The 12,870-nt window shown below is 39.0% G+C and overlaps 1 protein-coding gene across 1 annotated transcript; it reads right to left on the reverse strand.

The window, feature by feature from the left end:
• Positions 1-2,119: 2,119 nt before the first annotated feature.
• On the reverse strand, positions 2,120-5,922 carry LOC133901410 (uncharacterized). The gene is made up of 9 exons (XM_062342789.1): positions 5,746-5,922; positions 5,468-5,577; positions 4,834-5,006; positions 3,754-3,847; positions 3,301-3,410; positions 3,071-3,161; positions 2,694-2,779; positions 2,524-2,588; positions 2,120-2,420 (listed from the first exon to the last, which is right to left on the reverse strand). Exons 1-9 carry the CDS (start codon positions 5,765-5,767, stop codon positions 2,311-2,313), a joined length of 861 nt encoding a protein of 286 aa, XP_062198773.1. The 5' UTR covers positions 5,768-5,922; the 3' UTR covers positions 2,120-2,310.
• Between the last annotated feature and the right edge of the window lie 6,948 nt (positions 5,923-12,870).

A 12,870-nucleotide genomic window follows, 5' to 3' on the forward strand; every position in this document is an offset into this window, starting at 1 on the left:
CCTAGCAGGACACCACCGTCGCTCACTTCGTATCATCCTCCTAAGTCCTAAAACCTAGCACACTGGCGGCGACGGTAGGCAATGATAGTTAGGGTTCAGGTTTTAGCATTTAGGTGGGGGCTCCTCTCTCCAATAGGTTTAGAGAGAAGGTCGGTCCGACGGTGCAGCAAGCGGCGGGCGAGGCAGCTAGAGTTCACATGCAATATGGTGGGAAGGGGGTTTGAGTGAATCTTAACTGCATGTGCACGATCCAACGGCTCATGATGAACATATTTTCAACACTCGGTGCATTTGCACTTGATATGCTCGCTACATGATCTGATAGAAGAGAAACGAACTTAAAATAGCAGTATGAGTAATAAACATTTCACTTGAAGTTCCTCATCATATCGTTGGTGTATTAGTGTTCATCTTGAATCAGGATAATTTCCATGGCCCTCGGATAGGGTTTTCATGGCCCAGGAATAAAAAGTGCATCAACCCAAAAACAAAAGTATTTGGCAGGCTAAGAAACAGATTAGAATATTATAGGGGTGTCCTGGGGAAATAAAAAATCGTGGAGGCAGGTGATTATTTTCTTCCTGGACTTCTCGGCGGCGGGAAGGGACGGAGTCAAGAGCGGCGCGGGATCGAGTGCTCACTGCTCACGTCGAGCAGGCAGGAGAGGAATGACTACTCGAGTCCCCGACGAACCACGCTACCCATCTTCCATCCCGCGACGGAGCCCATCGTCCTCGACCCGTACTAGCAATGGCTCCAGGACGACAAAATCGTCTAGGCGATGGAGCTCATCTTCCCCAATGCACTCAATCATCAGATATCCACGTGCTTAGAGCAACTCCAAGGAGTCGCAAATTTGCCGAGCAGAACGAAAAAATGGCTGCAACGAACTCGCTATTGTTATCCGGCTCGCTATCGCTCCGCCTAGCTCGCCACACCCAGAGTAAGAGGGCTCCATTATAGACGATAATGATTATAGACCAAATCAAAATAGTGATCTTCTACGACTTTAAAAATTCTAAATTTTTTTATACGTGTTCAATAATCCATATATAACATATTTTAATTAGATTCATTCAAAAAAATATGTGTAAAATTTAAACTAAAATTCTCAAAAAATGTTACTTCTGTAACTTGTAACAATTGTTAAGGTCTTAAATAAATTCTCTAAAATCTAAAAAGTTCACTAATATTCTTCTTATGTAATGAACAAATTTCTAAAATTATTTTTAGCCCTAAATTATATGGTGAAAGTAGAGCCGCTGCAAATAAAATAGTTGAAAATATTTTTTAGTTATAAGATATTAATAAAATATAGGTGAGTGAAATTTAAGACGTAAGATTTAAGGAGTCGGTTAAAACGCGTAGAGAAATAGAAAGAATCTTTTGAAGAGACTCTCTATATAGAGATATAGAAAACGAAATTTAGAGAGACGGTTGGAGATACTCTTAGATGGCATGATTTTTATGAGGTGAAACAAAATAAGATGGGCACTTGGTTCTCGGCTTCGTAGCCTGTTTGATGAAACCAAACTAATATTTTAGTTGTGTTATGTTAGTGATATACCCTAGAAGCAATCACTAATTTTGATTGGATCTGTAGTGGGCTTTATAGATAATGATCTATGAGGGATTAAAATCCTAATGAACCTCCAACATGATAGCCCATTAGCAAGATCTATAGAAGTGGAGGGGTAAGGACTATAAGCAAGACTAATTACACCATCCCGAAACTCTAGCTGCCACCTCTACCCGGGCTCACCACAAATCTCTAGCGGGGTGCATAACATTTTAATCCTGGACGTGTGAATACCGTAGAGACGCTGATGCTACAGTGTTGATCGACGACAATGATATGTTGGATCAAGCTTCTCTAATTTTTCTTTCGCTACACTGCACATTTAATGATAACGATCAATAATCCTCTTATCGCATAGTTTCCTGTATAAACGCTACATAACTTTTGTTTTCGTGCTATCATAGTGTATCCGTTCCCCCCTAACAGTTTCTGCAGATCGACGGAAATCTCCAGATTCTGCTATTGGCAAAGCAGTGTCTTGAGTTGTTAATTAGCATGTAACTAATCCAATTTCAGTTAGGTCACGGTCAAATCAGAAAGTAATTTCAACCGGAGATTGGTTTGCAATTTTGGTTCAAAGCTAGTTCAAGCTGTACTGCCATGTTTCCTGTCCGCCAAACACTTTTGGATAGAATACTGTTTATGGAGACGATTCTGTGGGCATATAAATTCCTCGCATGAAATTTTCCTATCATGAAATGTTTCCAGTAATGCCAAACAGGCCCCATATATTAATTGCTCAGACCAAGGAACTCTGTGAAGCTCGGATACTTGGGCTGCCATTCGATCTCAGCCCGAGTTTTGGAATTCTCCATCCTCTTCCCCAACGGACCATCAGTCCCTACATTAAGTAAATTAAAGGTTGATGCAGGCTATGCCAATTAAGAGCGCAAATGTTTCGTGCAGGTGTCAATGAAAGCAGCTAGATGATAAATTAAACTAACCAGTGAAGCCTTGAAACTTGGTGTCAAATTCCCCGCTTCTGTTGACACGGTCCATTATTTCTTGCCTGCAGCGTCGAAGTTTCCTCATGTCAACACACTTGGCATTCGCAGAAAAGAGTTATCTTAGGTGACCAGAAAGTGAGCCAAAGAAGATGAAGATCAGCAGCGACCTGGATAGAGGCTGATTGTCACAGCCCACAAAGATGCGGACACGTAGTTTCTTCTTCATGATGGCAATTGCAAGGGAAGCCGCATCCTGTAAAACATATGAAAAAAAAAACTCATGAAATGCAGACTGCATAAGAAACATACACCCTGATATTAGTTCACATACACAGAATCAACAAAAGCACCTAGAGAGATCTACTTATATCTAAAACTGTTATGAGAAAAGCTTAGCATTGTCAGTACGAGTTGTATGAAATGTATCAAGTAAGTATCTTATCTCCAAGTGGATAAGTATAATTTCGGTTTTGGACCAAAATATCTAAACTACAATACACTCAACTATGCTATAATCCTTACATAGATAAGTAGCAGCTCTTACTTCATAATGTATCAGATTGAGTATATGATCAGGACGTGCATCAAGAGTTCCTTTTGACAACCAGAAAACATGAGGACCTTTAACTGAATTGTGTGGAGAGTCAAGGAATTGAAGGAAATATTCCATCAGTTCTGTCCATTCTAATGTTGTAGCGTTAAGACAATGCTATATCGAAGGGCGTTAGATCCTTCTGATTTTGAATAAACAATTATCATGTTGGTGAGGATATATAAAGTCCTACTAGCCTGAGAACACAGCCTCCTGCCTCGAGAACAACATTTTCTGCTTTTAGAAGGACATCAGTACGAGGGCTCCGACCAATTGGTACGCAAGGAGAATCCTACACAAGCAAAAAGAAAACCAAGGTTAAATAAAATAAAGTTGAAGGTAATACTATAACATTGTCACAAAGGGTCCTGGAAACAGGATTGGGGTTGAAAAACGGAACCGGGCACTATGGAAACGGCCAGTTCCAAGCCCAAAGACTGGTCTGGTTTCTGTTCCGTAGTTCGCAATTTTCAAGATTGGGTTTCCATTTTTTTGGAATATAACACGAAAGTAATACATACATCTACTGCATGAAAAATGAACTAAATAGGGTCTAGCCTTCCGACATTTGATGAACAAACAAATGACTCAGATAACTTTGATGCTGTATAATATGAAGCTTGGATTAATTATACCTCACTGCATAATCCATTGTCACTGCAGTCATAGACAGCAGTACTCGAGGTGAACATGAAAGAGCCTTCTCCATTCCAATTTGAAGCTGCCACTCTGCACATGTGTTCTGAAATAAATGTTATGCATGTCTTTGACACTATTAGGTTTTAGATAAAGCAAGAAATATTTGACTCATTCACTATCTTTAGGTTTGCAAATCATCTATAGGGGGGAAACACCTCATTGATCAATACTCCGTGGGTCCTGTCAAGCAAGGGCAAATTAGTGACGCCCAAGGATATCAGTGTTAGTAGTTTCCATATTTCCCTTCATGTCTTATCAGCCCACAAAACCAGTTTAACAACTGGCAGTTTCCCGACATAGCCTCATTTCCTTCAAGACAAAACCATCTCAAATGGTGCATTATGTTGATGCAAGAGACTTGAGATGAAGCAACCGAAGCGTATGTTCGAGTCATAGAACTTATTACACAACAGTCTTACTATACGCTTCTTTAGGTCATATGTATAATGAAACAGGATTGAAGGCTGTTTTCTGGTTTCTCCATTTATTGCACATGAAGCCTCCTACGGTAGATCAACACATCAACACAATGAAAATATGACGCGGTAATGGATGGGATATCTCCTGGTCCTGGGTGCTTAATTCCAACCAAAGCTCCTAGAACGTCCAATTGGTTAAGTAGTTGTATCTTCTCATTCATGCAAACTTGACCTTTCATCTGGAGTCTTGAATATCTATCTATGTTTTTATTATTTAACTTGTCTCCAAGTATTTTTTAAAAAATTATACATGTCGTGTTTACAAACTTATATTGAATGTGCAAAACAAGTTAAAAGTTTTCACAAAATTCAACAAGAAAAAAATAACGGCAAAGCACTACAATTCCAAGTTATAGAACGCATTTGCATGCCCACTAAGCATGCCTATTAGCTAGATTCATGTTCCCAGACGCCAATCATGAGTTATAAGTATGCAGATTTCAACAATTCTTTTTTTATCAAGAGAAAGCCAGAGCATGATCATGTACAGAACAATGAGAAGAGGTAATTGTCATTGAAAGCTTACAGTCTGTTTACCTCAGATCCCCAGGGTAATCATCAGAACGATACGGCGGAGCACAGAAAATGACATATGGAAATGTCGGACCCACTATGGATCCCTTCAAGGAGGGGATGATACCAATTTCAGTTAGTTCACTGTGGTGCTCTGTGGTCGCAGTCTGGCCAAAAACTTTGCAACCTGGAAATTCCTACAAGACATTCGGAGGTTCTTAATGTACAATTTTGGGTGGTATGGAATAGCAGGAGACATTTAAACATACAAACCCTACTAAGAAGGTAAAGAATACGAAAACATAAAAAAGGGATACCAGTCAAAAAGTTTTGATATAAAAATTACTCTGATTGGCAAAAGATAAACTAAAATGAATCATCGAATTTAAACGATAAGATTGTCATAATCGTAGTTGGTAGTTCCCTTGCCACTGCAATAAGAAACCTCACCGGGATAAGAAAAGAAATAATTCCTCTTTTTTTCCCCTCGCAAAGGAGACTTGCTTTGAAATTAAACAGGGCCAATTTTAGGTTCATTAGCTAGGAATGTCCAGATGTTTCAACCTATCTGATCATCTTCTTGGCAATGTAAAGAGTCGGTGCTTCCCTCAACAGTGAGGCAAGGTTAACAACAGCAACGACTGCAATCAGTAGCTACCTGTTTCCACTTGTCAGCTACGATCCGGCCGAGGACGCCAGGCCCAACAATCAGCAGATCGTTCTGCCCGACGGACCCAGGCGAGCCGACCCCCGTGTCATCCGACAATCCTGCGATCACGCAACGGAAAATAATTACACGAGAACAAAACAGGAGTCAGTCAATCAAGCGAATTGCGGAAAAAAAAAAGAACTCTCCGACGAACGGGGAAAAAACAATCATCGCGAACTGGCGGAGGCGCTAGTGGGCAGCGGCACTTGGCGGACAGGCGGATTTACCGAGAGAGGAGGCGGCGGCCATCGCGGCGCGGGCGGGAGACGCGGACGCGGGGAGTTGGAGCAGAGCGAGGGACAATGACGGTAGAGGAGGAGGGGACAGGGGTGGCGTGGCGATAGGTAGGAGATAGAGACGGATGGTGCGGGAGTACTGCGAGCTGGAGAGGACGGTAGGTGGCCGGTTGGGAACTCACGAGTATTCCCACCACGGTTCACAAATGGTAGCCATCTAAAAATCACGGTTACTGACCTGCTCGATGTGATCCGATTTCATAAACCGAACGGTAATCAAAATTTGAATTCAAAAATTCGAAAAAAAAATCAAAAAAATATTTAAAAAACTAGACACAATCTAAGACCTTCTGTAAAAAAAAAATTCAAAAATAATATCGTTTGCATCATATTCTATAGGGAGAAAGTTTGAAAAAAATGAAAAAAATTGAAGCGTGCGGCTCAGTTATTAACTCACGTTAAGGAAAAGTGTAACATGCAAACACATATTTTTCTTGTGTAAAACGTATTTTAAGAGAATCTTTAAAATTAATTTCACTTTATTTAGAGTTTTATTAAATTCTCTATGATTTTTACAAAGTTCACAAGCATAAAGTGAATATGTTAAAAAACAGCACTGTAATTAACTTTTTCATGTCTACTATTATTTTTCCTACGTAAATCATAGTATAAATAAGCTAATGAAAGTGGTTTCACTAATTTTTTAGGTGTGATGGGTCAGTTATGAATTAATCTAGTCGCAACACATTTACACAATCATGCATGTTACAATAACTAATTCATGAGTTCATGTATTTTTAAAAGACATAGGATCATGTAAGAAGACTAACAAAATTAGTTTCATGATTTTTGGACTAGCAAAGAGTAAACTATGCATTTAACTTGGTTTAAAAAATACAATTTCTCACAGAAAATTTTGAACTTTTTTATGAGTATAAATACTTTTATCATGTAGATCATGTTACAAGAAAACCAACAAAATTTGTTTCACTTGATTTGAAGCTCAGATGAATTAGTTATTGATTTTACAAGGTTGAGCCTTTTTTTGGTTTTTGTTGAACTGCCCTGAAATTCGATAAAACCGCTTGATAAATTGAGAAAACCGAGCGGTTACCGACCCAAACCGCTCGGTAACCAACCAATTCAAAAATACGAGAAAATCGCTCGGTAACCGACCCAAACCGCTCGGTAACCGACCAAAACCGAGCGGTTACCGAATGGCTAAAATCGCAATTTTTTTTTTCCAAATTTCAAATTTTACCAAATGAATTTTCTCCGAATTTTTTTGAATTTTTGACCGGTAACCACGGTTATCGCACATTTTCGGTTACCGCCGGAGCTCGATAACCGAGCTCCGGTCGGTAACTTCAACCCTGATTCCCACGCGTGATCACAGACATTTATTTATATATATATTTTATAAAATATTTTATCCGTTTTGAAATAGATGGTATTTTAAAATTAAATATAAGTATTTATTGAGTAAGAAATGAGAATTACTTTCTCCGTTCAAAAATAGTATACGTTTTTTTAGCTCAGTCTTCGAAGTAAAATATATCATTTATAGCTACAAAATATATATAATATGAAATTATTTTAAATTATGAACTTAGTTATATAATTTTTATACACTATATATTCTTATAATTTGATTAAATGATAGTCAAAGTAATAAAGTTTGACTTTTAAAAAAAGAAATACGTATATTATTTCTGAACAAAGGGAGTATATTGAGAAAGAAATTACTAAATAAGAGAGGGGTAAAATTGAAAAATATAGACTAAAGTTACTCAAAATAGCAGAACATCATATATTTTGAATAATGTAGAAGATGTTAAAACATCATCTATTTTAAAACAAAAGGAATAGGTGAGTTATGTTAGATTCAAATAATTTTTATTGTATATCTTACACAATCAAATGGTCAATTTAAATTATTCTCCTATCTCCTGTAATATAGAACGTCACACTCAATTAGTCGATTAACAATCGACATACTCTTTACGCATCGTTTTTGCTCTCTTTCCTTCTGTCACTCTATTTTTATTCTGAAATCAAGATAAATGATCATCACATAATAAAAGTCAAAGGTCAATCAATGGTGTGTTCTTTTTTTCCTTTGTTTCAAAACTACGATAATATCTCTAACGATTGTACTTTTTTCATTCTTTTGGTCTATTTGCAAAATCCAGCCATAATCTCTGATCCTACTACTACCTACACAGATTGACAGGCAACAACCTTAACTCGAGTTGGATGCTAATTATCTCCATGGATGGGCGTCAGCAACCCCATCATCGGCTCACACCCACCTCATCAATGCCAAGCACCTTTGTTGATCGATGATGACCATCTCCTCAACAACATCTATCTTCGCATTGCACAACCACTTGATTCTTCCATCGTATATAAATTTTTTCTTTTATTATACTATATTTTTTATTTCTTTAAATTACTATACTCTAAATTAATTCTATATGTGTGAGATATGTTTGCGGTTGCTAGGCGTTAGTAGTCCGTCTCAGTTTTGTTGGAGGCGGATCCTCTACGTTATCCATGGCAACGGCAGAGGTGTACTTTGGCGCCTTTCTCAAGATCTGGGCCGTTCGTCTAGAATCGACGGTTCCGCTTCTCGGCCACTTCTGTTTTGTTTCTCCATCTGGCTGATAGGTGGGCTCAGGTAGTCAAGTTGTATTTTTACCATTTTAGCCCATTTCTCCGAGTCTTCAACTTAACATGAGGCCAAGAAAATTAAACTTAGCGCTCCTCTGCCTCCGGTGGCTTGACTGGTTCGGAGCTAACAAGTTTTGGCCCCTATTTGAGGCTTCCATTGCACACGTCTCGAAACCAATGTGTTTCCCTCTCGTACAAGCCTGCGATTTCAATGACCACTTCCTCTTTCTCAGGTTAGACTGAAGCAAACTCTGTCGTTCCATGGTGGGGAATATGATCTATACTCCACATCTTAAACCAAAGCAAAGTGTCTTCACATAGTCGTAGGTGTATACTCCTTTATATATTAGCAATTCTTTGTTCTTCGTCAATGTTCTTCTATCCATAGCTCTCTCTTAGTAGTACCAAGAATTCCCCATGGAACCTCTTCATTCTTTTTCTTTATTTTATAGGGTTTTCTATAGGAGGAGGGCCATTTTTGCCGATAATTCCAGGATGTGATGCCAAAACAATTTTTAAAGTTCTTTATGGATCTTTTTCATTGAACAAATTGCATGAAAACAAGTAGAAAGTCTCAGACGTGGGGCCTTGCTTAAGGTAGTCAGTACATCATATGGTTGTAAGATGGGTGGCAACGGTGCCTCAAGAAGCGCATTTGTGATTAAGTGGTGGGTGGAACCGAAGACAGCTGGTGATGAACTCATACATAAAAGGTTTTGCAGTTGATACCAATGGGTATTGGACTAGAAAGATGGCGCGGCAAAGGCGTTGCCGCGCCTGATAACTCTTGTCTTTGATCCTGCACAGTTATAGTTATTGTTGGTAGAGCTATTGTTTGATAATTGGACATGACATAATGAACTATAGATTATACATGCTCCCAACTGATATACCATGTTGTCCTGCTCCTCATGCATGTTTTGCTCCCCATGGCATGAGTTATTATTGAATAGACTCCCAACTGATATACCATGCTGTTCTGATCCTCATGGCATGTTTTGCTCCCCATGGACAGCCTGGGGTTTGCACATGAAGGAGGTTCGCTCTTTAGGTCTTTTATCTTGGAAACTACCTTCTGAAGCTCTCCTAGTTTGTCCTCCAAATCTGAAAGTCAACCAAGTGAAAGGTGAAGGAATATCCTACAAGACACTAATAATCATACGCTGATGTTTTGCAAGTTCTCATACAACTGAATCAAAGGTTTGGCCCTTTGGCGCACCACCAGGGCCCTGCCCGTTGCCAGTGTGGCAGTATGTACTGCTCGGCATCTGCTAATGTAAGAAAATTCTCATTTTGATTAAGTTTTTTTTTAAAGGCCACATAAATTTCTTGCCTCATCGGTAATCTATAAAGACTACAAATAATATTAACCCCAACAATCTGGATTACACTTCTTTTCCAAAGTACATCTAGTATTCTCGACTTGAGCGGTTCAATTGATGTTTTCAATACCTTACTTTTTCATTCTTTTCTGCAGCACATGCCTCCCACATGTTTCAGCACTTTGATGAACTTTGTTATTGTGACACAGGTATCTCATAATTTTGTACAACATTATTTGGAGAAGGAAGAATTGCACCTAAATTGGGTGAGAAATTGTTATGTAAATCTATATTGTTCAATACTTAGGAGCACCTCTTGTGCTTCCAAAATCCAAGAAAATGTACTGATTAAAACAAATGGTCAATGACAAATTGTCATGAAATGCAAGCTTTTTTCAACGTTATACATCTATTACTAATAGTTCCAATATTAAATGTTATGAGGATCTCCTACAAGGTTATAATCACCATCGTAATTACCTAAACAAACCTCGTTGCTGTTGTTGGTTTCGATAATGTATATCAAAATGCTGCCTGTAATTTGATATTTGCATTTGTATATAATGCAGGGGCAGGTAACAGAAATAAAAGCACAATGACATAAAAAAACGACATTAATCTGAATGAACCATAGTCCATATGACCTGTAATAAGCTAGGAATCCAACTGCTGAATGTACGTGTATATATAGGCACTAATACTCGGCATTGGAGTTCATTTTTCCATAATAAGAATACGGTCGATGAATCTCAAATGTGAGGGTTGATGAAAATGTTGTGTCATGAATATTCGGTCAGAATCTGATTAGCGACTTAACTAATCTAGAGGTTGCAGAGCAGAGTAAGAAATAATCACTATGCGAAGTAAACTTAGCAGGATACATAAGACCTGTAGCCATTACCATAAAGCAATATAGGTGAAGGGTCTAAATAAAGCATGAGGCAGCTAAATGGGTATACTCATGGAAGCATAGACTCATGGTTCTGTGTGTGATATCAGTGGCCCAAAGTATAGCAAGCACACCAGTAATGGCGTTAGTACCACAAATAGAGGGGCCAGCATCCAAATTAGGCGTATCATGACTGCTCACTGATCCGCAGAGCTGCAGCTGGGATCCTGCCACGAACTTGCCGGCTCAGAATTCAACCCCGAGACTCTTCATTGTCGTGCTTGTTTCTTACAGGAGGCACCTATAATCCATGCTACCAAACTAAGAAAGCGGGTTCTCCCGAAAGTAAAAGAGGAAATAAGAAGCAAACAACTTGGAAAGAACCCAAAGCTATGTCAACACATATCTTCTTTCTATCCTCCTCGTGACTGAACATCTACGCCAAAAACCTGCAGGGCAGGAAAGTAAAATGTCAAATGTATATCCTCCATAGTGAAGCCTAATATTTTTCCATCTAATAAATTTGGTCCATGAGCCATAGAATTTGCTGTTGTTATTCAAATTTATACATCGCGTAAGAAGTTAGGACAGAACATGCTAATGATGAACTAATTGAGCTAACTGAAATGTGCAGACAAATGCCCTGATCATGAAGTAGCTTGCGGCCACTCTGTGGATACAGATATATACACACAAGCAGAGCATGTAGTCCATATGTTGCTAAGACAATGGCATTATGACAGTCAGGATAGACGCATATCACTATCAGGATGCTAAACATGGAGTGCATTTTTTCATTTGTACTTTTTCAGTGCACAATAACGTATGGTTTGTATAAATACACTGGTATGCCTTTTGTCCATCATGTGCACAGCTGGTTTAAACTATTTTTTTTCCCGAAAGGCCGGTAAGAGCATTGCCGATTTTTTAATAGAAGAAGAGAATTGTCCAATTTATAAGGAAAATTGGATCCAAAACCTCACAACTGCGCATTTTTAAAGAAAACCGTCAGACAACCCCGAGACGACAATACGTCTTTAACTCGAGACAGATGCCAACACCAGAAAACACAACCAGACAAACATACAAGCCCAATCCAACTCAACTCGCGTGCTAACCAAACAAGCGATAGACTTCCTCGCAACTTGGTCGGCGGAGCCCTGCTCCCACGCCACCACAGCTCAGCCGGCAGAGCCCCGCTCCCACGCTGCTACAACACAACCAGGTCGGTGGAGCCATGTTCCCATACCACACCTCTCTGTCACATAAGTTGACAGCGCGTCATTTCGGAGGAGCGTGCATTGGAATAAAACACTATCGAAAAGCGCCAAAACCAGTGAAGATTCGCCACGAAACGAAGACGTAGAGGTAGAACCTACAGAAGAAACCGGCGGTCCAAAGAGCAGACAGAGCCAAAGACGAAGCCGACCACGCTGCCACAAGTGACCATGGTTTAAGCTATATGATCAGATCTTAGAACAAATGGTTAAAAATTGGACATCACAATCATGATATTGCAACACATGAAAAAAAAATAGAAGTTAGCAATTATTTCAGGTGCCCATGGTCATAATTAAATATACAAATATAGCAGTAAAACGATCTTAAAGGTTACAAACGAAAAAATAAGACATGGGTGCTACCCTGACATTTTCTTCTTTACCTGTAGTTGTGTAGTGATCACAGTGTCAAGTACAATTGATGAAGCTCAAACTATGGATGTACTCTCACTCTGTTTGGATCTAGGGAACAAATAATATAAATTATCAATATAGTATTATTAGATCTTGTAAGTGATGTATATACTTAGCTTAGTTTGACACTTTTCTGACATGAACCGAGAAAACCCACCATTATACAGCATAAAAGATTGAAAGCATCTAGCAGAGGTTGTCCTTGCTAAGCAAACTTGAAGACTTCCACTGAAGTTTAGTCATTCATGATGCGTAACTGGGAGAATGGAAGTCACACATTATTGTAGGAACTTACGCAGAGGTTCTATCATGAGAGCACAATCATTAATTACATGCACACAAATTTGCTAGTAATGAAACTATCGTAGCGTAAGTGTCTCCCGAAACGTTTCTCAGAAGGATTAATCACAATGTGTTCTTTGGAGATCAGACGTAGCCGTGGCAAACGCTTGCACTGTATTACTATTACCTAAACAATCAATTTAGACCAATCCCCCTTTTATTTGCAGAAGAACTGCAATACGAAGGAAGTATAACT

Source organism: Phragmites australis, chromosome 2 (genome assembly GCF_958298935.1).
Source record: "Phragmites australis chromosome 2, lpPhrAust1.1, whole genome shotgun sequence".
NCBI classification, from domain to species: Eukaryota; Viridiplantae; Streptophyta; class Magnoliopsida; order Poales; family Poaceae; genus Phragmites; species Phragmites australis.

Excerpts from the sequence above, each read along its gene's own strand:
- LOC133901410 (XM_062342789.1), bottom strand. The coding sequence starts at position 5,767 with ATGGCCGCCGCCTCCTCTCTCG. Across the intron at positions 2,780-3,070 it reads TCAATCTGATACATTATGAA|GATGCGGCTTCCCTTGCAAT; the intron begins GTAAGAGCTGCT and ends TATGTTTTACAG. Across the intron at positions 2,421-2,523 it reads CAAGTTTCAAGGCTTCACTG|GGACTGATGGTCCGTTGGGG; the intron begins GTTAGTTTAATT and ends TACTTAATGTAG.